This window comes from Abramis brama, assembly GCF_963993115.1.
Source record: "Abramis brama genome assembly, chromosome: 2".
Classification (NCBI taxonomy): domain Eukaryota; kingdom Metazoa; phylum Chordata; class Actinopteri; order Cypriniformes; family Leuciscidae; genus Abramis; species Abramis brama.
In genome coordinates this window covers 18943111-18970341 of record NC_139964.1, presented here as the reverse complement: position 1 = coordinate 18970341, position 27231 = coordinate 18943111, and the positions used below count along the sequence as shown (strand labels likewise).

General features: G+C 41.3%; 2 protein-coding genes across 4 annotated transcripts in view; both read left to right on the top strand.

Moving 5' to 3' along the window:
- The window catches only part of LOC311077835 (GTPase IMAP family member 8-like), a 19724-nt gene extending 6068 nt beyond the window's left edge, over positions 1–13656 (top strand). Inside the window, exons 1-3 of one of the 2 annotated variants that reach the window (XM_084106476.1) lie at positions 2321–2391; positions 9775–10767; positions 10868–13656. In XM_084106476.1, the coding sequence (XP_083962602.1) occupies positions 2373–2391; positions 9775–10767; positions 10868–11871 (2016 nt within the window). In that variant the 5' untranslated portion in view covers positions 2321–2372 and the 3' untranslated portion in view covers positions 11872–13656. Of the gene's footprint in view, positions 1–2320; positions 2392–9774; positions 10768–10867 lie in introns of those variants that run through there. The other variant, XM_084106475.1, reaches the window with a different exon arrangement.
- On the top strand, positions 13342–27231 carry LOC311077834 (GTPase IMAP family member 8-like). 2 transcript variants are annotated; one of them, XM_084106474.1, is made up of 4 exons: positions 13342–13363; positions 15182–15292; positions 24300–25292; positions 25393–27231. In XM_084106474.1, exons 2-4 carry the CDS (start codon positions 15274–15276, stop codon positions 26439–26441), a joined length of 2061 nt encoding a protein of 686 aa, XP_083962600.1. In that variant the 5' UTR covers positions 13342–13363; positions 15182–15273; the 3' UTR covers positions 26442–27231. The 2 variants fall into 2 exon arrangements, with proteins under 2 accessions (XP_083962600.1, XP_083962599.1); XM_084106473.1 differs by lacking the exon at positions 13342–13363 and adding an exon at positions 14058–14173.

The window sequence follows — 27231 nt, the reverse complement described above, 5'->3', positions numbered from 1 at the left end:
CTAAAGTGAACGCTGATCACCATAATGGTAACGGCAAACGAAACAGACATTCATCAACATCTAATAATAAAACATCAACAACTAAACCCCTATTAATTCTCAATAAAACTTCTGTAGACGTCTGACAGAAATAAAGTCAGTCTGGTTAGTAATAAGTGAAGCTGGTAATGCTGTTTGTGGAGTTGTTTAATCCTCCTCTGCTGAGATCTTCACAGATTTAATGTCTTCTTTTCTCTTCAGTTGATTTCATCTAAGGCTGTGTACATGGGCGTCAGTTTGGTTTGAAATGTGCTGGGGACAGAGACGCATTCGGAAGTGCTTTTTCAAAAGTGCTGGGTACAATGACGCATTCATTTTTTTTTCTCTCTTTCACGCAGGTTATGTTTTGAAAGACAATGTTCTGTAGCTCAGGCACGGGCACGGCTCCACTTTTCAACAGGCTCACCCAAAACAAAAAAAAAAACTTTTACTATATTATAATTTTGTCAATAATTATAAAAAAATCGCCAATAAGCTCATAATTTGTGCTAAAATAGTGTTTAGTTTTAAAAAACATTTTAAAACACTGGTTATATTTTGATGTTTCTGCGCAAGTTCAGCAGACAGTGAGGTTCGGGTTTGTTCCGATCAGAGCTCGTGAGTGGAGAGCGCATTTCTGAATATTCCGCTCCGCTCGTTCATTCGGCAGGGTCGCTCGCTCAACCCAGATGTCCTGTTGCCTGGTTCGAAAATATGTGGAATAAGGGCTGCTTCCGACTAAAAGTTTTTTTTTCTAGTCGACTAGTAAACAATTGCTACCGTATTTTTTACGGTAAGGTACGGTAAATGCAACGGTAAGTTTTTTTTTTTACAGTGAAATCCGTACATTTAACAGTATATTACTGTAAAATTACATGAAATGTCCCGTGAGAGCTATTACAGTTTTTCACTGTATATAGTAAGGGTACATACCGTTAAGGAATTAACATTTATTTTCCGTTGCTTTTTTACAGTTTTTTACCGTTAAAATTACGAACATTTTTTACAGTGTAGGCTAGTTGTTCATTTAAGTCATTCGTGGACAAATCGCCCCTTTATATTAATTTAATTACTTATATAGCCTACAGGATATTGAGCATTTACGTAATATAGCCGCACTCAAGCGCACGACCACACGCTTAAAGCTTGCCACAAAGAACCGGTAAAAGTAATGATTATGAATGCGTCTAAATGTGTCTAAATACGCTGTGAATGTGAATGTGCATTAAACGCTGAGTTTCGGTTCATTTATGAGACGAACTCCAGTTCACTCGCCGGCGCCTCCATGTCGTGATTCTGCTATATTTACTTTAAGTCCAGGCAACTGGTTCATGAAACATTGATTAAAATTAAGATATAATTAATACAAAACGAAATTAAATTTAAAGAAAGCATCTGTTCTGTTTGAGGTCTCTGTGAAAGTTGTAAAGCAGTCTTTTAGTGCCGCTTTCAGAGCGCTCACGTCCGTAACCGAGAACTGACACGTTGTTTTTTCCCTCATAAATGCGAACATGAAAAATAAAATAAAATTAATATTATAATGTTTTTTTGTTGGGTCAGACAATGATTACCAGATTTCTCTCTCATATTGCTCCTCATAACCACTGAAAACGGTCAAAAAAATCGAAACAAAAGTCAAATTAATATGGACGGAAGTTAAAAGTGGTGGGTACAAAATGACTCATGACGAAATCTGGTGGGTACGCGTCCCCCCCGTCCCCCCCGTCCCCCCCGAAATCTACGCCTATGGCCGAGATACAACTATTTGAAAATCTGGAATCTGAGGATGCAAAAAAATCGAAACATTGAGAAAATCTCATTTAAAGTTGTCCATTTATGTTCACTACTGTGCTGCATTAACTCACAAAAATAAATGTTTTATATATTTACGGTAGGAAATGTACAAAATATCTTCATGGAACATGATCTTTAATATCCTAATGATTTTTGGCATAAAAGAAAAATCGATCATTTTGACCCATTTAATGTATTGTTGGCTAAATATACCCGTGCGACTTGTGACTGGTTTTGTGATCCAGGGTCACATGTTCTACCTTTGGTATGATACTTGACCTTTAAAACTGAATTAACTTATTTTTACATTCATTCGAGTACTTGCCATGACTAATATGACAAAGCACTATAAGACAGAGTAAACATAGGTCACGGCCCAAAACATACAGTAGTTCTGCAAGATCTTTGTCTTCGCGTGTCAAATTGAAGCCAATGTGTGACGCTGCCATACATTTTTTTTTTTTTACAGTATGAGGGAGTGTAGAGACACTTCCTGGGTCCAGTTTACAACACAAACACAGAGGGACTTTGAACAACAAGCACTAACTGCGTGAAACATAATGGCATCAGCATGTAAAGGTCAGTCTAAGTTAAATAGCCTAATGTGAAACTGCTAGTTTAATACCATACTGAGAAATTAATCATATACTTTTTGTTGCTGGTAGTTGACACATTAAACAGTAAATCATAAAGTGAATAGTGAAGATAATCTACATTAGTGTTTAGTCGCCATGTTACAACCTTAAATTTCTACTGTTCGGTTCTACTAATTCATTTTATAAAATATATTTATGTACAAGTAAAGAGTATCATGATTAAAATACTGTATGTTGTTACCAAAATAATGGTGAGGTAACGTCATCTGTCTTCTATGCCAAGTTTGAATCACCAAAAAGGAATGTGACACTACCTGTTAGTGGCTTGAAAAGTTGTTGTAACGTCATTCACAATGTTTCTATACGTCAGTTCTCACAATGTTACATAACCAGAAAAGCTAAACATTAATAATCTATTATTAAATCTATGACACTGTTGTTGATATTTCTAGTGTTTACAGGGATGTAAGTGTTGGCTGCTCATATTTGCTGCAGCTTGGAGAATAAAAAATGCTAATTACTCCTTATAGTGGGAAGCCTAATGAGCAATGAAGTCAATGTGATGTATATCAGTCAGAAAATGTAGGGGCTGTGCATCTGTGTGACCACCAGATGGCCACAACATACGTGGTGTTGAAATGTTTAGAGTAATGATGCGATACAGTTAATCTATGGACAGGGTGTGTGTGGTCAGGCCCATTTTTGGAGGACTTTAATCCCCCTAAATTTCCACCCAGTCCCCCTCAAAAATTAGCGATTAACTCCATTAAAACTTGCATGAAACCAGCGGCAGTTTTCGGCTCATCCCCAAATTTTAGTCTGTGCAACGTGTTATTCAATCTGCAGCAGTGCCAGTGTCAAGAGCAGAGGACAGTGTGTGTGCATTTATTGATAGTTTGTTAATATCGGCATCTGTGTAGTTCTTTTCATAAATGCAGTTTACATAATATGATGTGTGAGCAATTCAAACAGAATAACTGAATATTAGAAAACAAGCTACTAAAAGTCACATAAATCAGGGTTTTTCCTGGGTCAAAATTGGTCTTCGGTGGTGGCTGACCGACATGGTCATCCACACACAGCAAAGAGTACCCTAGTACCCACATGATCCGCAAGCCCAATATTGACAATAAATGTTACATTTAAAATAAATACAATGAAACAGTTTGTGATTTTTTTTTTTAGGTAATTTTCCTACACATTGTCATAGGCCAGTTAGAAGTCATGTTGGTTAGAAGTCTATTATTAAATAGACTTCTAACCAACATCCTCTTGTTATTTCCAATGAGCAATATAATCCTTCAGACAAAAAAACATTTTGCTGTAGCAAAATCACAAACAGTTTTTGTTCAAAAATATAGAATGATGTACCAGCAGCTCTCAAATAATGCTTTGTGGACTTATGCATATTCTGAATAATTAGTAACATACAAAGCCTCTCTTATTCACAACTAAATAATAAAGAGTTATGATTTGAAAGGTTTGCTGTATACCACAATCAAAAACAGCTTATACAAAAAAAGTGAATGAACACCTGCAGAGAGCACAGTCAAAATGTAACTTTTTGTGACTGGCATTGCACATATTGCAGGGCAGTACAACGTATGTAGCCTATAACAGATCGGTTTACAGTATATTGATGTGAAAACTAAATAGGCTACTGAAAGCAGCTTTCATACAAAAAATACTAAATAGGTAACAATGAAATTGCCAATTTTCCATACGCTAGCTTTTAACGAAGAGGGTGCCGTTCGAATTTGGCGCTCAGCCATCATGAGTCTGTTAAGTGCGCGCCACAGACTGCACGCGCACTGCACGTCCGCTTAGAGTTCCGCCTTTTGCGTTCCGTCAATATGTTATTAGAAAGAAAAAAAAAAAATTTTTTAGAGAATCGATTTTTTGACATTTGTGAATCGATTCAGAATCGTCCACGTCCGCATCGCGATGCATCTAAGAATCGATTTTTTTTCTCCCACCCCTATTTCAGATGTGTATGTTCTTCTCAGTAATGATTTGTTATACACCGATTCAGACACTGACGGGCAGACCAATTGCTTTAACCATTCATTATAATGAATCGGCTCAAAGGAGTCATTAGGTCGCGAATCGGACTTTAGCGGACGTGTTTGTGTGGGAATCCTGGCTGTTAGGACATCACGAAAGATTTGTCAACACACACACAAAAAAACCCCACTTCAAACCCACTTCCCCACTTTTTTTTTTGCGTTTATTTAAAGTTATGTCAGCTGCATGTGCGGAATGCTTGTCACAAGTTGTAAGAGAAGATAAGGCAACTTTTTTTGATTGCAATTCACACCCAGCGCTAATTCAGCAAAAATATTCTCCGAATGGACCACGTGAAACATGGATTCGGTCTTCCGACCTTTAGGATCAGTTGATTTTGATGCGAGGGAGAGAGCAAAGACAGAACTGAAGACAGAAGCTGTGTCTGAAACCGCTCACTCGTTCACTCATTCACTAATCCCTGCATAGTGAATGGCAGTTGAGTGCACTACATCAGCAAAGAGTGAACGAAAATGAGTGAGCGAATTCGGACGCTGACATAATTATCACGCGCCAGAGAGCTCGGACAATTTCGTCATAAACATTACCTACCCATCTTTAATATTTCCTTTTTTGGCTGTATGAATTGTATGTAACAATTGTATGTATGTATTTTTCACGTTTATTGCGTTATTTGATAAAAAAAAAAAGATAATAAAAACACTTATCATATTTATTTACTTTTTACATTTATATGTGAAAATAAAAGAGATCAAAACACTACACAGCACATTTGTTTATTCAAATATAGATATAACGGTATATATATATAAATAAATAACCAGGCATCTGGTCTTATAAATGATTGTTTTCTATCTCGCGTGCGCCGTTGCCATGGTGACATTTTTGTTTATTTTTCATTCGCGCTCTATCGCCTTATCGTGTTGGATTGTGGGAAATAGTGTCTCAGCAAGTGTACATCGGATGTACACTCAAATTCAGAGAGGATTGTGGGTAAAAGTAGTGAACGAATGTAGGGAATGATGTCGTTCACTCAGAATTCGGACACCACCAAAGAGTATAGAAGTAACAAGAGGCGAAACTCAATAGAACGTTCCATTGCAACAAACTCACCCATGCGCAGAGCTGCAGCTCCGCCATCTTGGACTGAACGCAACACAGCTGTCATAGAATTGAACGATACCGGTTCAAATTCAAAAGCGGTTAAATGAACTAAAAAGTAGTTTCTAGTTTTTAATATCTCTAGAGCAGACATCCCATGTCTCCCGGAAGATCCGGGAGTCTCCCGCATATTGATAGCGGCTTCCTGATGCCCACAAATTAGCTAAAATCACCCGGAATCTAGAGCGAGCGAGCAAGAGCGCGCAGCTCCAAACCGTGTAACGTTAGAGCACACGGCAGAAAGGGTGTGGAAGCGAGATATCAACATATCAACCTAAAATGTGGAACACAACTTGTTCAGATTTTTTGCTTTCATTTTCTTGCAGTTCTAGAGTAAAATATATTTTGGAATATATATATTTTATATAAAATATAATTATATTTTAAATTTGTACATTTTAATAAACTCAAACTTGTATAACTTTTTTCTGTTTCACTTTCATAATTTATTTCACTTCAACAATAATCTGACAAATTAAAACAAGACCAACCATAGGTCTAAATTCCAAAGCATTCTTGAATTACAACCATTAAGTTTGGATAGTGATTTTCATGTTTATGCGAAAAAAAGTTAAAGGGTTAATTTAGTGATAACAATGAATTAATAAAGCGGTCATTTGCCAGGTTAGGTGTTCATATATCTCTGAAAGTATGCGATTTAAAAAGCCCATTTCGAGTCTTGACAATTTCGACCAAATACATAATTAGCAAACTGTTAACTTACTGCGGTTATGGGATAGCTTACATTAACGTTACAGCACCTGTTATCGTTGACGTTAGCTCACTTTAAAGTTAATAAAAACCTTTTCTACTTTACCTCTCTGGATCTTTGGGGAATCTATGAAATGGTAGTTGATTGGTTGTACACTGGTAGTTGTTGCAGTTGATGGCAGAACACTGTTTTCTTTGTTTCCAATTATTTCCAGACATAATGTTAATGCTGTACAGTAGTTGTGCTAACGGTAAAGCCGTTGGTTCAGTCCAAAATGGCGGCCGCGCTACCGAAGCGCCACCTAGTGGCTGTTGTCAAAACTGCAACGGAGTTTCGCCTCTTGTTACTTCTATACTCTTTGACACCACTACAAAATGGCCGACACCCTAAATAGTGCACTATATAGTGGATAGGGAGCGATTTCAGACACAGCTAGAGAGTGCGCGCGGGGGTGGGGCGCTGTGATCGTTCTCTCCGTCACTCCGTCAGTAGCCTGCTTCACTCACAAAACCCAATTACAGATCAAATAAGGCTTTGGCGGGACAAAAAATCGTTTTGGCGGCCGCCAAAAAAATTTCAATGTAGGAAAAACCCTGTAAATAAAAGAAAATATTAAGAATAAAGGAAATTACTAAGACAATTCAGATCCTAATTTATTCATACAACAATGCATGATACACTCAAAAAAATAATCTGTTGAACAAACTTAATTAAATTAAGGAAAGGTTTTCCACGAAATTGAATTACATTTTTCCAACAAAATCGAATGAGTTTGAAATAATTTGTTGTAATCTTGTTGTATGAATTTAAATTAATTTAGTCATTCCTGCTAGATAAAGTTTTGTCAGGTTAGCTACATTTAGTTTTTGTCCTGCCTTAAATCACCAACATTATAATTTTAGTAATTTGACTCTACGGTCAATTCTAATGATAGACACTAATTAGTGTTCAATTGAATTAAACCATTTTTTACATAGTATTATAATATTACTTGTGCAGGTCTGCAAGTGAGGTTTACACATAGTGTATACTGAGTGCCCACAGCCTGAACACAATATAGTCAGTGTAATACTGAGCCCACAGCCTAAACACAGTCGCCACTCTTCTGCATAATGGTAACCACAAAATTCAAAAACATTACAGAAAGTCCTCTAAGTTTCTAACATAACTGAACATTAAACACTAACATTAACTAACAACATCTTTCCATTTACTGAAAAACACATAAAATAACACTTTTTCCCTAAATTGACCCTCTTAATGCAGTCCCTTGCAAAGCATGCTGGGAACTACAGATCCACTGCCCAGTTAGATGTCAACAACAATGATTCATGTAGTTTTCACACAAATGAATTAGGTTGATTGAACACAATTAAATTAAGTTGTGACAATATTAAACAATCGTGTTACTTTTGCTTATTTTAATTAATTATTTTAACAAGAGGCCAAAATTAATTTTTTGAGTGACATCCGGTTAAGACGAACGAAAAATATTCATGTTGACTCAATTAAAAAAAAATTGGTAAACCAAATTTTTTAAAAATTACATTGATTACATTTAATGAAATTAAGCTGTAATCATTTCTATGAAGGGTTGTGTCGTATATGCTCATTTTAATTAATGAAATTGAACAAAGAGCTAAAATCATTTTTTTTTTAGTGTAGGAGCCATGAATGAGTTTTGATTTGAGGCACCCAGAATGCACTGCAACATGTTTTATAATTGTTGAGATTCACAGGCTGATTCTTGAGTGACTAAATTGAGATTATTTATTTGTTTTTCTTCAGTGATTCTGCTTGTTAGCATCAGGTGTCTTTAATAATATTCAATTATCTCTCGATTAATCACTTAATTATTATTTATTAACTTTAACACTGCTTCAGTGTTCATTTAACACTCTTATTTTAACACTTTCACAATCTCGAGTGTGTTTATTTAGTTAGTTAGTTTTAGTAGTGGTGGGCAGATCGAGGCTTTGTGAAACAGTGAAACAGTTAAAAGCAAATGTGCCATATTCGAAAAACAATCCGACACCCTTCTCTACGGTGACCCCTAGTGGCCAGAAAAGTGTAAATGCAACAAAAACCCAGGCCAAACATGCATAAAAACACCTATGCATGCATACAAATCTATTGCAATTTTTTTAAAAGTAAAATCTTTTAAATGCAATTATCTAATCATCTAATACAATTGTCAAGGTTCGTTTTGTTTATTCGTCTTGTTCATTGGTTCTCAGTGACTCCTCATATTAATGCGTTCACAGAGATCATCGCCCCCAGCGATGAACCATAGAAATTTCTAAGTGTTTCTAAATGTTTATGACGTAATGAAGCCTTGTTTACTGAAATCAAGTGACTCTGGCAGTTTGATACACGCACCGAACCATTGATCCAGAACAAAAGATTCGTAAAGGTTTCGAAGCTTCATGAAGCAGTGTTTTGAAATTGCCATCACTAAGTTTAAGCTGGTACCCAGGGAGCGATTGGGGGTTAGGTGCCTCAGTCATTTCCTGAAGGTATTGAGAATCAAACCTGCATTAAACATTAAGCCCTAACTACTTATATAAATAGTTAGTTGGCTAGTTAAACATGCAGGAAAATGTTATAAAGCACTGGATGAATTAACAATTTGCATTGGTGCTTAAGTTGTACTGAGATACTGAGCAAAACCATAGACTGTAAAAAAAAATTGGACAACACACCTTCACTCTCTTCTATTGTAGAAAAGTAAAGCCGACAAGGTCCCAATATGGCGCTGACATCTCGGAGCCCGAGTCTGTGCAGTAGTGAGCGTGAAGTGGACCCGCGATATCAAGGTCCCGCCCCTCACTCCCGCAGAAACCGATGGTTAGTACAGTTTACTGCAGAACAACTCATTATGTCGGTGTGAAATAAACAGTTATGGAAATGTAGAAATTAAAGTTGAAGCTCCAATCTCCTCACGAAAATCCCGGAAAAAGTCTGTTGGTGACTCTGTGACTACTTCACTCAGAGAAGCTGTCAATCTCAGCTGTCAATCATGACGTCACACTCCCGTTTTTATAGCATCAAATAACTAACTAGAGCAAATTATTTAACTTACACTTACACTTACTCTTTAAATTAAACTTACACTTACATCAGCGTGATAAAAACGACCTAAAATGACAGAAACCATCTTTGGGAAAAATTATTTGAAGTGTAATTTGATTGTCTCACGTCAGCTTAGATTCCATGGAGAGGGTGGGGTTTGTGACCTATACTGGGACCAGCCACCGGGGGGCGATCAAAACATTTTGGCTTCACTTTTCAGGACTTGTGCGGCACATGTGCACAAAGGGTCAACAAAATGTATTTTGTACAATAACAAAAGTAACATCTCAGCACATGAGTAAATAAATGGGTGAAATAGCAAAATATTCATGGGGATGAAAAGCAGGCATGTTTAATCATCTAGAGCTCCAGATAATGACATGAACTGTTTGACAGGTGGTGCACATGATCTGAGGATTGTGTTACTGGGAGTCTGTGGAGCTGGAAAGAGTTCAACAGGAAATGCAATGCTGGGTCGAGAGGCGTTTAAAGAGAGCAGAACCAGAGAGAGTGAGATACAGAGAGGAAGAGTAGAAGACAGAAACATCTCCATCATCGACACTCCAGGATTCTTCAATACTCAACTGACTGATGAAGAGATGAAGAATGAAATAATGAAGAGTCTGTACCTCTGTTATCCCGGTCCTCACGTCTTCCTGCTCGTCATCAACCTGGGAAACTTTGAGAAGGAGCAGAGGAACATTGTGGAGCAAATTCAGGAGAACTTTGGAGAAGAAGCTTTGAAGTTCACCATGATTCTGTTTATTGGAAGAGAAAAAATAACACTTAGAAAATGGAAGCTCGTTATGGATAGTAGAAAGTTTCAGAGCCTCATCAAACACTGCAGAGGTAAATATCATGAGATCAACAGTAAAAGTGAGATTATGCCAACTCACATCACAAAGCTTCTAGAGAAGATTGATGAAATCGTCAAACAGAATGATGGCCAGCATTATGACATTTCCATTTTCTTAAGAACTCCACTAAAGAGTAGAAAAGAAAAGATAAAACAAGAGAAAGAAACGAAAGTGCAAGAGACAAAACAAGAGCAGAAAGAAATAGTGCGGGAGACGATTCACATGCACAGTGTAAAGGAAAAGAGCACAACACATTGTGTGACTGAAAAGAAAGATTATTTTTCAAAAATAGAGACAAACATTGAGAGAACTGAATTATATGAAGACAGATTCTCCAGAGTTCCACACAAAAACAGAAATGATGAAGAGGAGGCAGTAAAACAATCAGTAAAATCACAGAGAAACTCATTTGAAAATATGGGAGAAACAAATACAGTCCAGAACCCAGCAAAATATTGGAAAACAAGCGGAACAGGAAACCGGGACCAGAATAAGCAACATACAGCAAGAGAACAACATCCAACCCAAGCAGGTGAGAACTTGTACTTTATTACACTTTTCCCAAATATCACAACATGTTTCTTGAAAAGTAAATGAAACTTAATCTCTTATTTGTCTGCTCTAAAACTCAGTGTCACAGTCCATACAGAACAGACATATGAAACTTGGAAAGCTCACAGATCTCAGGATCGTGATGGTTGGTAAAACAGGAGCTGGAAAGAGCGCAACAGGAAACACCATCCTGGGACAAAAGGAGTTTAAAGAAGAATTTTCTTCAGAATCTGTAACTGAGAGATGCCAACAACATCAGCAGACGGTAGAAGGTCGAAACATCTCAGTGATCGACACTCCAGGACTGTGTGACACATCAATCAGTGAAGATCAAGTGAAGGGGGAAATAGTGAAGTGTGTCTACATGTCTGCTCCTGGTCCTCATGTGTTTCTGCTGGTCATCAGACTGGACATGAGATTCACAGATGAGGAGAAAAACACAGTGAAATGGATTCAGGAGATCTTTGGAGAAGAAGCTGCTCGTTACACCATCATTCTGTTCACTAGAGGAGATCAGTTAAAAACATCTATAGAGGAGTTTCTGACAAAAAACAAGCAAATTAATGAGCTAGTTAGAAAGTGTAAAGGAGGTTATCATGTCTTCAATAACACAGATGAAGAAAATCGATCACAGGTCACTGAACTGCTGGAGAAGATAGAGAGAATGGTGATGGAGAACGGAGGAGAGCATTACTCAAATGAGATGTACCAGGAAGCTCAGAGGAAAATAGAGGAAATAGAGAAAAGGGAGAGAGAGGGAGAGGAGAGACAGAAGTTAGAAGAAGAAGAAAAGATAAGGAAGGATGAAAGAATGAAGATGTTTACTAAGATTAAAGGAGTGGCATTAGTGGGAACCGGAGTGTGTGCAGGAGCAGCAGTAGCTGGAGGAACACTGAGTCCAGCTTTAATATCAGGAGCAGCAGTAGCTGGAGTAGCTGGAGGACTGGCCTCTGCTGCTAAAGGAGCCACACTATCTGAAGCTTTAATGGCAGGGGTCGTAGCTGCTGGAAATGCTGCACTGGCCTCTGTTAATAGTGGAACATCACTACCTGCTGCTTTCATTGGAAGCAAGAAATCATGTTAAACTAAAAGCAACTGTACACAGCAAAATCCCCAGAGTTAAATTAACTCTGCTCAGAGTACATATGGTCCCTCTCTAAAGAGTGTTAAAGTGACTCTGAATCAGAGTTAAAGTTGATGAGATAATTAAGGGATTAGCTAAGTGATGATTGAGCATTATTGATGAACACCTGCTGTTAACAAGCTGAATCACTGAAGGAAGAAACACAAGAACTACAACTGACTTCAGCCACAGCCTTAGATGAAATCAACTGAAGAAAAAAGAAGATATTAAAGATGACGAAAGCTCTATCACTGGACCATTAAGATACACGTTGATTAAATAGTCGGATCTATGTATTGGCACTGACAACATGTATTAGGCTACATCTCATTAAACAACAAATTAAACCCCATGTAACCTACTATTTAAATCGATTGCTGGACATCGTAATGTTATTGGCGTCCATCTTCATTGAATTTTTAAACCAGAGTGCTGCATAATAGCCTAAGTAGCCACGCTGTTCCCTTGGAGGGCGGGGGCAATAACAAAAGAAACAAAAGCCGGCTTATTCAGTATGGAAATACACACCGACAATGACACGCCCCTACTGCGTGCTAGAATCTCCGAAAAACAAGCCGATTTTAACCTCAAAATGTAAGCTTTTAAATATACCAATACTGTTATCTCAAACATGGAGAGGCTTCTTTGTGATCTCAACTAACAGATTCTGCAAAAAAACTAAAATCAGCAATTAAAAAAAAAACGCTTCTTGCTCATTTTGTTCGAAAGTTGTGCTGCCGACTTGTGTCACTGGATTCCGTGACGGGTCACATATGTGTATTTACATCTATCATAGCTTGGATTACAGCGTCGCGCGCGCCTGCACGTTGAACGGGATTTTTCTCCAATGAGGGGGATAAGGGGACGGATTCGGCGCAATGTTTTGACGAATTACGCCACAGCACTTATATGTTTGCACTGATTGGCTATAGCTGTGAGCAGACAGTGTCAATCAATGTATTGGAGATTGAGAAAACGGCAACCGTGACCATAGATGTTAAGAAAACGAAGTTGCTTGTCAGATTTTCCTAACAAGCAACCATTTTTTTTTTTAAAAGCCCAAAATAAGCAACCTGCAACAAAAAAAAAAAAAAGCCCAAAGTCGCGTATTATAAGCGGACTTGGCAACTATGAATCTAATGTGATTTCAGGAAAATTGACATAGGTAATTTGGTAAGACTTTGTAGGCCTATGTAATGCAGAATCTGGTGTAAAACAGTGGGGGTGGATGTAGGAGGGATATGTTGTTACACCAGATTATAAACCATTTTATTGTTTTTATTTGTTTTAATTATTTGTTTTAGGGCATTTTATTTTGAAAGAAGTTTGTGTGCTCTTACTAAAGGTAATCATCACAGTATGCACGTCGGCTGTGGTCATACGTAGGAGTGAGGTTCAAACAGCAGTGCAACCGGAGGTTCTTCCTCTTTCCTGCAATGTCACTTGAGGAGAGGTACGATTTCATGAGCTCCGTGCTCTTGATGTTAAATTGAGTTATAAGTGTTCATGTCAGGTTTAAATAATCAATTGTGAAAGAGTATTCATTGAGATGTTATATTTGACTATTAGTTCGAGTCATTAACTTGTTAAATTAAGTTTATTTGTGTGCTGTTAATGAGTGAATAGTGCATGGCGTGAAATGGTGGCATGGTGTGTGCATCACGAGTGAGAGATGTGTTAGTCAGTGCCTGTCTGTTTATATGTTTTATCACACCGACATTGTAATTAAATTCATCTTTAGCACGACCAGCTTTGTGTGGAAATCCTTTTATTCAAAACATCCAAAATAACACAATGCAGAGGAACAATGGCACTGGTACTTTGATTTGCAAACTTTAAGCGCCTGGCCTTATTCTCTTACAGTGCTGGTGTGTTTTCTGTTGTGTTTGTAACAGTACAAACACAACAACAACTGTATTTCTCCCAGTTTGCCTATGCATGATGACTTATGCACTTTCCATGCATTTTTAAAAATACTAATAAATAAGACTGTCTGAGCTTCAAGAAATCAACTCATAGCTGGATCCACCAGGACTTCTGTAAGTGAAATAACAGGATCTGCATGTCTGTGGGCAAGTCGTGCTTTATTTGAACAATGGAGGGAAATGGCTCATTTGATTAGCACAGTCACGTGATCACACTGTTCATTTTCCTGCCTGTACTTTCAGTTTGTTTTATTCCATTCAGCCCGAGAAAGAAGATTGCAAAAGATGTAGAAATCCAAATGACAAACTTCACAGAAAAATGGCTGGAGCTCATACAGGAGCATTACAATATTGATTCATTCATTTGAAACTTGCAAACATCAGCTATATGCATGTTATTTTATTTTGAAATATTCATAAACATAAAATACTGCAATAAAACACATATTAAAGAGTAGATTTGGAAGAGGAAAACAAATATAAATTTCTTAAGTAAATAAATAGAAATGTAACTCTTTATTCTTTTTAAAGATGAAAATTAAATCTCATCTCTGAAGTTTTATATTATCTTGCAGAGTTACACACAGCAACTAACATTACAATGATTTTGTTTTTTTTCAAAGTTTTTATATATATTTGGCTTGTTACCCCCACATTTGTACGTGTATTTCTACCTGTTTTAGGGAGACATAGATATGTGACCCTGGACCACAAAAACAATCACATGTGTCAATTTTCTGAAATTGAGATTTATACATCATCTGAAAGCTGAATAAATAGCTTTTCATAGATGTATAGCTTGTTAGGATAGGGACAATATTTGGTCGAGATACGACTATTTGAAAATCTGGAATCTGAGGGCGAAAAAAATCTCATTTAAAGTTGTCCATTTATGTATGCGATTGTGCTTCATTCACTCACAAAAATAAATGTTTCATATATTTACGGTAGGAAATGTACAAAATATCTTCATGGAACATTATCTTTACTTAATATCCTAATAATTTTGGCATAAAAAAATCTAGGATTTTGACCCATTTAATGTATTGTTGGCTATTGCCACAAATATACCCGTGCGACTTGTGACTGGTTTTGTGATCCAGGGTCACATATTCTACCTTTGGTCTGATACTTGACCTTTAAAACTGAATTAACTTATTTTTACATTTCAAACCTATTCATTTGAGTACTTGCCATGACTAATATGACAAAGCATTATAAGACAGAGTAAACATAGGTCACGGCCCAAAACATACAGTAGTTCTGCAAGATCCTTGTCTTAACGTGTCAAAAAGGCAGCCAATGTGTGACGCTGCCATATATATATATATATATTTTTTTTACAGTATGATGGAGTGTAGAGACACTTCCTGGGTCCGGCTCACACACACAAACACAGAGGGACTGTAAACGACAAGCACTAACTGCGTGAAACATAATGGCATCAGCATATAAAGGTCAGTCTAAGTTAAATAACCTAATGTGAAACTGCTAGTTTAAGACCATACTGAGAAATTAATCATATACTGTGCTTCTTGTTGCTGGTAGTTGACAGCATTAAACAGTAAATCAGAAAGTAAATAGTGAAGATAATCTACATTAGTGTTTAGTCGCCATGTTACAACATTAAATTTCTACTATTCAGGGGTGTGTTTCCCGAAAGCATCGTAAGCCAACTATGGTCGCAACAAGTTCTGTTGTTACCTATCAGCATAGTTCAACGAGTCGGTGTTTCTTGAAACCTTCGTTCCAACGAACATTCGCAAACAGCATTGCAAAGTTGTGTGGTTGAAACGACAGCTCTCGAGCTGTGGTTAGAAGCATAGTTATTGATTGCATGAGATGTGGAAAGCGAGAATAAAGCGAAATAACTGAGAAAAATGAGAAATAGTCCTCAGATGCCATGTCTGTAATTTATATCAAAACATCTAGCATTAATTCGATCTCAAACAGTTCTCTTACGAGAGTTCTCTCGTACTGCGTTTATCAAAACGCTACGGGAAAAGTCTCTTTTCACGAAACACTGAAGCAAAAATTATCCTTTAATTTTTCATATATGTAAAACGCGTTGCGGCAGCAGCAGACAGCTGAAGCAAGACGGCTTGTCTGCTCATTGGCTGCTCTGCGGCAACTGCATAAGCCTATCGAGCGCAGGCTGATGCAACATCAGACCAATGAGGGCGCTTCGCGTAGCACTCACCCCCTAAAAGAGCGGCGTCTTTCTAAAGATGCCTAAATCCTGCGGCTCGTGCAGAGCCCCACTCGCCGGGGAAGACGACCACGTCATCTGTGTTTCCTGCCTCGGTGAGGACCATGCAGCGCTCGCGCTCGCTGACGGCGGCTGCCCTCACTGCGAGCTTTTGCCTATGGTGGCTCTGAGGACCCGCCTGGCATCCTTCTCGAAGCCTGCATTCTCCGCCGCGATGCCGCGCCGTAAGAAGCGCCGCTCGCAGCGGGTCCCGGAACCCTCTCCACCCCGATCAAGCTCGCCGGTTCGCCCGCCAGCTTCACCGACCTCCCCCGAATCACTTCCTGATGCTCAGCGCCCGCAGCCTGCTGCCGCTTCATCAGAGGAAGTTGTTTCGGTGGCCGCGTCGGGGGAAAAGGATTCCTGTTCTCTCCTCGCTTCAGGCAGCGAGGATTGGGCGAGCTCTGAGGACCTCGCGCCTCCTGCCCGAAAGCCCTCAGTGAGAGCCAACATTGAGACGGAGCTCATGCGAGTACTCGCTTTGGCCGCGGCGAGCCTCGGCCTCGAGTGGTCTGCACCGGAGCCCCCCTCTCGCACCCGGCTCGATGGTAGCTTCCTCCCAGGTGAGCGCAATTCTCCGGAATCTAAGCCCGCTCCTTTTCTTCCTGAGTTACATGAAGAAGTTGCGAAGGCCTGGAACGCGCCCTACTCTGCGCGTACGCGCTCATCTGTGTCGCCTGCATTCTCCTCACTGGACAAGGCGAATGAACGAGGCTACTTTTCTCTGCCGCCGGTGGAACAGGCTATAGCGACCCATCTGTGCCCGCCCTCTGCTGGACGGCGGACTAAACCGGTGTTACCTTCAAAAGCCTGCCGCATGACGTCGACGCTGCTCGCGCGAATATTCTCCGCCGCTGGGCAAGCCGCGTCAGCGCTACACACCATGGCTACTTTACAGATCTTCCAGGGTGATCTCCTCCGTAAATGGGACGAGGTTGGACCTGATGCTGTCTGTATTGCGGATTTGAGGAGTGCTTCGGACCTCACGCTCCGAGCCACCAAAGCTGCCGCACAAGCCATGGGACGCTGTATGGCTTCCGCCACTGTCGCTGAGAGGCACTTATGGCTGACGCTCACGGAGATGGCCGATTCCGAGCGCATCGCGTTTCTCGACGCCCCGCTGTCTTCCGCTGGCCTCTTTGGTTCTTCTCTCTCCGAGTTCGTGGAGAGATTTACCGAAGCCCAGAAAGCGTCTCAAGCCTTCAAGCACTTCCTACCGAAGCGCTCTGGTTCCGCGGCGGGTCGAGACAAACGGACCCCGCGAACCTCACAGCCTCAGCCCCTGCCTTCAGCCTCCTCTTCGCAGCAGCCTCAACAGCGCAGCTCGAGACCCCGCTCTCGATCGTGCGCCCGGCGCCCCGCGACCGAGGATTGTGGTGAAACCAGAGGCCCCGAAGAAGTCCTAGCCCGCCTAGGAAAGCGCAGGTGTGTGAGTCCCGTTGCGGCCGGCCTCCCACCCAAGCGCCTCGCTGTCTCAGCCCCAAGCTTCGCGGCTGTCCCAGCGTTCTCTGCGAAGCGCAAGCCTGTACAAGTGCCCGCTTGCCTGCACTCAAAAGCCGTTTTTACGGCTACCCAGATATGTCTCGAAAAGAGTGTGATTTCTGGTGTCCCGGCCACGGCCGATGGTGCTATAAATGTAGTATCGATGCCCACTCCTCTGTGCCCATCCATACACATAAGCACAGCCCTGCACTCAGGGCTCGCGCAAATAAAATCGACTCAGGTCGATTGCGCCCCCCACATAGTAAAAGTGCCCACTACTCAGTGCCCACGAACACTATGTCTATCAGATCACAGGCTCTCTGTAAAAACGAGACCTGTGAGCGCGCGCGCTGCTTACACAAGCAGCGCGCCCCAAGCAGTAAATGTGCCCGCTCCCAGCCCACATCTACTCGCACACATGAGTCCCACGGGGCTCGCGCAGCCCTCCCTCACTCAGTCAAACACTGTTGTAAGGTCGAGGGCGAGCGCTCCGCCCGCTGTATTAAGCGCGCCCCCCGCCTCAAATGCCGCAGGCATAACGGCTACAGTTTTATCGACGCCCTCCGCGCTTCACAGCGCGCGTCGAAACTTCGGTACCGCTGAATGTAGCACACCTACTTCGCGCCGAAATATCAAAACTGATAAGCAAAGGGGCGATAGAGCTTGTTCCCCGAGTTCAAAGCGAACAGGGGATATACAGCAGATACTTTCTAGTCCCCAAAAAGGACGGCGGTATCAGACCCATTCTGGATCTAAGACGACTGAACAGAGTATTAGTGAAACGCCGTTTCAAAATGCTCACAACCAGCAAAATTCTCGCGCATGTTCGCCGAGAAGACTGGTTCATGTCGATAGATCTGAAGGACGCGTATTTTCAAATACAGATAGCGTCACATCACAGGCGATTCTTGAGATTCGCCTTCGAGGGTCAGACATACCAGTATACAGTCCTGCCTTTCGGCTTGTCCCTGGCACCTCGTACTTTTACGAAATGCATGGACGCAGCGCTCGCTCCTCTCAGACTCAGAGGCATGCGAGTGCTGAACTATTTGGACGACTGGTTGATCCTAGCCCAATCACGATCTCAGCTCATAGAGCACAGAGCCATTTTACTCGATCACTTCGAGAATCTTGGTATCACGGTCAATTGGGCGAAGAGTTCACTGAACCCCAGCCAAACGATTTCGTTTCTGGGTATAATTCTGGACTCACAGTCTATGACAGCGCGGCTGTCGCCACAGCGCGTGCTGAACATTCAGCGCGCGGCGATGTCTTTCCGCCGCGGCGCTTTCACCCCGCTCAGAAAATTTCAAAGGATGTTGGGTCTCATGGCCTCAGCATCGTCAGTTCTCCGGCTGGGCTTGCTCCGCATGCGCCCGCTGCAGTTCTGGTTGAAAGCTCGGGTTCCACGCAGAGCGTGGGTGTCCGGTCATTTACGCCTCAAGGTCGATCAGGACTGTGTCACAGCCCTGGTACCTTGGATGGCGAACGACTGGTACCAATCAGGTGTAAGCCTGGGGACTTCCTCGAGGGTGAGGATGGTGTCTACGGATGCATCCACCTCGGGATGGGGAGCGCTGCTCGAGGGCAGACCGTCCTTCGGCCTATGGTCGGAACGGGAAAAGCTCCAACACATAAACTGCCTAGAAATGCTGGCAGTGCACAACGCGCTGACGCGTTTTTGTCCCCACATCAAGGACCAACATGTCATAGTCCGTTCGGACAACATGGCAGTGGTGTCCTACATAAATCGCCAGGGCGGTCTGAATTCCAAACCCCTGTACAGGCTGGCGAAACGCCTCCTGCTATGGGCTCAGCACAACCTACGCTCGCTGAGAGCAGTACATGTGCCCGGGCTGCTGAATGTGGGCCCGGACAGACTGTCCAGGAACAACGTTCCTACGGGCGAATGGTCTCTACACCCACAAACAGTCCGGCTGTTGTGGGAGAGATTCGGCAAAGCGGAGGTGGACCTATTCGCGTCCCGCGAAAACGCTCACTGCCCCGCATTCTTTTCAAAGACCGACAGCGCGCTGTCCCAAAGGTGGCCGCGCTGCCCGCTATACGCTTTTCCCCCCGTCTCCCTCCTGCCTCAGGTGTTGGAACGGGTCAGGAAAACGAAATGCCCAGTGCTGCTTGTAGCACCGTTCTGGAAGAACCAGGCATGGTTCCCAGTTCTGATGCAGTTAGCAGACATCGCTCCATGGCCAGTGCCGTTGAGGAGAGATCTCCTCTCGCAGGCCAGGGGCTCGATCTGGCACCCACACCCGGAACTATGGTCCCTTCATGTGTGGGCGCTCAACGGATACCCGTTGGTCTCGCAGAGGGAGTCATGAATACCATCACGGAGGCTAGAGCGCCGTCGACCAGGCGACTCTACGCTTCAAAGTGGTCGGTTTTCTCCGGCTGGTGTACAGCTCGGAGCCTTTCACCCCTCGAATGTGAGGTAACGGAGGTTCTCTCCTTCCTACAAGAGCTGTTGGATAAGGGCAGATCCCCTTCCACGCTCAAAGTGTATGTGGCGGCTATTTCAGCGTTCTCCGGTTCAACGCTGGGTCAGTCACTAGGAAGGAATGATTTAGTCATCCGCTTCCTCAGGGGAGCTAGGAGACTGAATCCACCCAGACCTCCGTCAGTCCCTATGTGGGACCTTTCTACGGTCCTGGCGGCCATGAAAGGTGCCCCTTTCGAGCCTATCCAGTCAATCAGCCTCAAACATTTGTCTTTCAAATCAGTGTTTTTGATGGCTCTCGCTTCAGTGAAGCGCATAGGCGATCTGCACGCGCTCTCCGTGAGCCCGACGTGCTTGGAGTTTGGTCCTAATGACTCTAAAGTCATACTCAAACCTAAGCACGGCTATGTGCCGAAATCCCTCAACACGCCTTTTCGGGCTCAGGTCATTTCCCTGGCTGCCCTGCCGGCGTCGAGTGAGGAAGGGGACTCGAGTTTTCTTTGCCCTGTTAGGGCTTTAAGAACTTATATGTCCCGCTCTGCTGCCTTTAGACAGACAGAGCAGCTCTTTGTCTCGTTCAGCGGACGTTCCAAAGGAACGGCTGTTTCGAAACAAAGTCTATCCAGATGGATAGTTGACGCCATAGCGCTGGCTTATACTGCCAAGGGCATTCAATGCCCGTTGGGAGTCAGAGCGCACTCTAGGAGAGGCGTTGCCTCCTCGTGGGCTTGGTCCAGCGGGATTTCCTTACAGGATATATGTACGGCGGCAGGCTGGGCCTCTCCGTCTACATTTATCAGGTTTTATAACCTAGAGGTTCCCGCCTTACAGGCTAAGCTTTTGTCGGTGTAATACTATACCGACTATACTGGGCTGAACTGTGTAAGACCCACGTTTTCCCACATTAGTGCAGGCTCCCTACCCTGGCTATGTGATGTCATATTCGCGTCTGTGGACATGTCTATATAAGGACGGAGGAAACCCCTCCTGTCCTGTAGACTCTCCCTGTGAGGTCATGTTAAGCCTGCGGACGCTACAGTATAGGGAATTAAGGCTTCCCCCCCTTATTCCCTGACTCTGTGTGAGTCTATCTGGTGATTATGCACTGTAGGCCTGAAATAGCTTCCGGTGATCAGTGTTTTTATCCCAGCACGCACGGCGTTTTGCAAGGGGTTCCCGTAGCGTTTTGATAAACCCAGTACGAGAGAACTCTCGTAAGAGAACGTACTCGGTTACTAACGTAACCTCGGTTCTCTCTAGAAGAGGGAACGAGTACTGCGTTCCCTTGCCGTGCGTTTGGTTCACTCTGGTTCGCTTCGGCGATCAAAATCAAGTGAGTCAGCCTTCTCGAGCTCCTTTTATAGAGGTAAGCCACGCCCGTCTCGGCGGGAAGTGGCGAGGAGGGCGCGAAGCGCCCTCATTGGTCTGATGTTGCATCAGCCTGCGCTCGATAGGCTTATGCAGTTGCCGCAGAGCAGCCAATGAGCAGACAAGCCGTCTTGCTTCAGCTGTCTGCTGCTGCCGCAACGCGTTTTACATATATGAAAAATTAAAGGATAATTTTTGCTTCAGTGTTTCGTGAAAAGAGACTTTTCCCGTAGCGTTTTGATAAACGCAGTACTCGTTCCCTCTTCTAGAGAGAACCGAGGTTACGTTAGTAACCGAGTACGTTTCATTAAAAGAAGTTATTACTCCACCACGTGTGTGACGTCATAAACCAACGTGGTTGAACGACCACTTTGTGACAATATGGTTTCGGGAAACAGTCTTGACTAGCTAGTTGATTTCTTCAACGATGCATCGTACTATAGTGAAGCCTTGAGTTACGTCGTTGTACGGGAAACGCACCCCAGTTTTACTAATTCATTTTATAAAATATATTTGTATACAAGTACAGAGTATCATGATTAAAATACTCTATGATGTTACCAAAATAATTGTAAGTAATGTCATCTGTCTTCTATGCCAAGTTTGAATCACCATCCTTAAACAAAAGGAATTTGACACAACCTGTTAGCGGCTCAAGAAGTTATTTTAGCATCATTCACAATGTTTGTATTCATACGTCAGTTCTCACAATGTTACATAACCAGAAAAGCTAAAAATGAATTTTAGTCTGCATTATTCAACGTGTTCTTTAAACTGCAGCAGGGCCGGTGTCAAGAGCAGAGGACAATGGGTGTGCATTTATTGATAGTTTGTTAATGTCTGCATCTGTGTAGTTCTTTGTCATAAATGCAATTTGCATAATATGATACAGGAGCAATTAAAACAGAATAACTGAATATTAGAAAACAAGCTACAAAAAGTCACATAAAAACAGCATAAATAAAAGAAAATATTAAGAATAAAGGAAATTACTAAGATGATTCAGATCCTAATTTATTCATACAACAATGCATGATGGGAGCTTTTAAAGTTTTTGTATTAGAAACACTTTTAAGACATCCTTTGGATTACACTGAAAATGCTAAAAATATAATGCTGTACAAAGACAGTGCTGCTATAATTAATAAACTAAACCTAAATCAGAGATTAGGCTCCAAATGATGATTATTTCAATACATAACCAACACCACCAGATCACATTTTTATCTTTGTTCACCAGGTTGTTATAACTCCAAACTAAATCTAATGTTAATAGTTAAAGGGTCAAGAGCCCATATACACTGATCACCATAATGGCGACTTAAATTGTGAGATTTTTTTTTCATTCAGTGATTCTGCTTGTTAACATCAGGTGTCTTCAATAATATTCAATCATCTCTCAATTAATCACTTTATTATTATTTATTAACTTTAACACTGCTTCAGTGTTAATTTCATTTAACACTCTTATTTTAACACTTTAACAATCTCGAGTGTGTTTATTTATTTAGTTAGTTTTAGTAGTGGTGGGCAGGTCGAGGCTTTGTGAAACACTGAAACAGTTAAAAGCAAATGTGCCATATTCGAAAAACAATCCGACACCCTTCTCTACGGTGACCCCAAGTGGCCAGAAAAGTGTAAATGTAAAATAAAGTAAAAAAGTAAAATCTTTTAAATGCAATTATCTTATCATCTAATACGATTTTTAAGTGTCTATATGTTCTTTTATCAATTGTAAAGGTTTGTTTTGTTTATTCTATGAATGGCTTATCTAACGGGCCAGTAAAAGACTATTAACTACCATTATTAATTTTAATTATACTGATGTCTAATTAAAATGTCTACAAATGTATAAAACTGATCAGAGATCAGGTAAAACCCACAGACACTTGTTCATTGGTTCTCGGTGACTCCTCATATTAATGGGTTCACAGAGATCATCGCCCCCAGCGATGAACCATATAAATTTCTAAATGTTTCAAAACATTTATGACGTAATGAAGCCTTGTTTACTGAAATCACGTGACTCTGGCAGTTTGATACACAAAAACTGCATTAAACATTAAGCCCTAACTACTTATTTAAATAGTAAGTTGGCTAGTTAAACATGCAGGAAAATGTTATAAAGCACTGGATGAATGAACAATTTGCATTGGTGCTTAAGTTGTACTGAGATACTGAGCAAAACCATAGACTGTAAAAAAAGTTGGACGACGCACCTTCACTCAAAAGTAAAGCCGCCAAGGTCCCAATATGGCGCTGACATCTCGGAGCCCAAGTCTGTGCAGTAGTGAGCGTGAAGTGGACCCGCCCCTCACTCCCGCAGAAACCGATGGTTAGTACAGCTTACTGCAGAACAACTCATTATGTCGGTGTGAAATAAACAGTTATGGAAATGTAGAAATTTAAGTTGAAGCACCATTCTCCTCACAAAAATCCCGGAAAAAGTCTGTTGGTGACTCACTCAGTGACTACTTCACTCAGAGAAGCTGTCAATCTCAGCTGTCAAGCATGACGTCACACTCCCGTTTTTATAGCATCAAATAACTAGAGCAAATTATTTAACTTACACTTACACTTTAAATTAAACTTACACTTACATAAGCATGATAAAATCGACCTAAAATGACAGAAACCATCTTTGGGAAAAATTATTTTAAGTGTAATTTGATTGTCTCACGTCATATTAGATTCCATGGAGAGGGTGGGGTTTGTGACCTATACTGGGACCAGCCACCGGGGGGCAATCAAAATATTTTGGCTTAACTTTTCAGGACTTGTGCGGCACAAAAGTAACATCTCAGCCCATGAGTAAATAAATGGGTCTTGTGAAGTAGCAAAATATACATGGGGATGAAAAGCAGGCATGTTTAATCATCTAGAGCTCCAGCTAATGACATGAACTGTTTGACAGGTGGTGCACATGATCTGAGGATTGAGTTGCTGGGAGTCTGTGGAGCTGGAAAGAGTTCAGTAGGAAATGCAATGCTGGGTCGAGAGGCGTTTAAAGAGAGCAGAACCAGAGAGAGTGAGATACAGAGAGGAAGAGTAGAAGACAGAAACATCTCCATCATCGACACTCCAGGATTCTTCAACACTCAACTGACTGATGAAGAGATGAAGAATGAAATAATGAAGAGTCTGTACCTCTGTTATCCCGGTCCTCACGTCTTCCTGCTCGTCATCAACCTGGGAAACTTTGAGAAGGAGCAGAGGAACATTGTGGAGCAAATTCAGGAGAACTTTGGAGAAGAAGCTTTGAAGTTCACCATGATTCTGTTTATTGGAAGAGAAAAAATAACACTTAGAAAATGGAAGCTCGTTATGGATAGTATAAAGTTTCAGAACCTCATCAAACACTGCAGAGGTAAATATCATGAGATCAACAGTAAAAGTGAGATTAAGCCAACTCACATCACAAAGCTTCTAGAGAAGATTGATGAAATCGTCAAACAGAATGATGGCCAGCATTATGACATTTCCATTTTCTTAAGAACTCCACTAAAGAGCAGAAAAGAAAAGATAAAACAAGAGAAAGAAACGAAAGTGCAAGAGACAAAACAAGAGCAGAAACAAATAGTGCAGGAGACGATTCACGTGCACAGTGTAAAGGAAAAGAGCACAACACATTGTGTGACTGAAAAGAAAGATTATTTTTCAAAAATAGAGACAAACATTGAGAGAACTGAATTATATGAAGACAGATTCTCCAAAGTTCCACAAGAAAACAGGAATGATGAAGAGGAGGCAGTAAAACAATCAGTAAAATCACAGAGAAACTCTTTTGAAAATATTGGAGAAGCAAATACAGTCCAGAACCCAGCAAAATATTGGAAAACAAGTGGAACAGGAAACCAGGACCAGAATAAGCAACATACAGCAAGAGAACAACATCCAACCCAATCAGGTGAGAACTTGTACTTTATCACACTTTTGACAAATATCACGACATGTTTCTTGAAAAGTAAATGAAACTTAATCTCTTATTTGTCTGCTCTAAAACTCAGTGTCACAGTCCATACAGAACAGACATATGAAACTTGGAAAGCACACAGATCTCAGGATCGTGATGGTTGGTAAAACTGGAGCTGGAAAGAGCGCAACAGGAAACACCATCCTGGGACGAAAGGAGTTTAAAGAAGAATTTTCTACAGAATCTGTGACTGAGAGATGCCAACAACATCAGCAGACGGTAGAAGGTCGAAACATCTCAGTGATCGACACTCCAGGACTGTGTGACACATCAATCAGTGAAGATCAAGTGAAGGAGGAACTAGTGAAGTGTGTCTACATGTCTGCTCCTGGTCCTCATGTGTTTCTGCTGGTCATCAGACTGGACATGAGATTCACAGATGAGGAGAAAAACACAGTGAAATGGATTCAGGAGATTTTTGGAGAAGAAGCTGCTCGTTACACCATCATTCTGTTCACTAGAGGAGATCAGTTAAAAAGATCTATAAAGGAGTTTCTGACAAAAAACAAGCAAATTAATGAGCTAGTTAGAAAGTGTAAAGGAGGTTATCATGTGTTCAATAACACAGATGAAGATAATCGATCACAGGTCACTGAACTGCTGGAGAAGATAGAGAGAATGGTGATGGAGAATGGAGGAGAGCATTACACAAATGAGATGTACCAGGAAGCTCAGAGGAAAATAGAGGAAATAGAGAAAAGGGAGAGAGAGGTAGAGGAGAGACAGAGGTTAGAAGTAGAAAAGATAAAGGAGGGTGAAAGTATGAAGATGTTGACTAAGGCTAAAGGAGTGTTATTAGTGGGAACAGGAGTGGCACTGTGTGCAGGAGCAGCAGTTGCTGGAGGAGCACTGAGTCCAGCTTTAATATCAGGAGCAGCAGTAGCTGGAAGAGCACTAAGTCCAGCTTTAATCTCAGGAGCAGCAGTTGCTGGAAGTGCAGTACTGGCCTCTGCTGCTAAAGGAGCCACACTATCTGAAGCTTTAATGGCAGGAGTCGTAGCTGCTGGAAATGCTGCACTGGCCTCTGTTAATAGTGGAACATCACTACCTGCTGCTTTCATTGGAAGCAAAAAATCCTGTTAAACTAAAAGCAACTGTACACAGCAAAATCCCCAGAGTTAAATTAACTCTGCTCAGAGTACATATGGTCCCTCTCCAAAGAGTGTTAAAGTGACTCTGAGTTAAAGTTGATGAGATAATTAAGGGATTAGCTAAGTGATGATTGAGCATTAGTGATGAACACCTGCTGTTAACAAGCTGAATCACTGAAGGAAGAAACACAAGAACTACAACTGACTGCAGCCACAGCCTTAGATGAAATCAACTGAAGAAAAAAGAAGATATTAGATATCTCAAGATCTCAGCAGAGGAGGATTAAACAACTCCACAAACAATTTATTACTAACCAGATTAACATGATTTCTGTCAGACGTCAACAAATGTTCTTATTTAGAATTAACAGAGGTTTAGTCATGTTTTGAAGAATGTTTGGTCACCATTATGGTGATCAGTCTCACTTTTAGTTGGGCAGTTAGATTTTGGGCGTTTTTTGGGCGTTTTTGGTATTTGTAACAGTGATTAACAAAATACACAATTTGTTGCAAAGGAACTGTGCATGTCTTTTCCTTAAAGGGCACCTATTATGCCCCTTTTTACAAGATGTAATATTGGTCTTAGGTGTCCCCAGAATGTATTTGTGAAGTTTCAGCACAAAATACCCCACAGTTAATTTATTATAACCATTTGAAAATGTCATTTTTGGGGCCTGTTTTAAAAAGAGCTGTTTTGGTGTGTACCACGTTAGATGTAAATGAGCTGCATATCCCCGCCCTGCTGGACCCAGATGATGAAGAGAGTCCGGCAGAATAAACAC

What these genes read in the sequence shown, in the direction of transcription:
- LOC311077834 (XM_084106474.1), top strand. An exon ending in ACAACATCCAACCCAATCAG is followed by an intron (nt 25,293 to 25,392) that starts GTGAGAACTTGT and finishes TCTAAAACTCAG; the next exon opens with TGTCACAGTCCATACAGAAC.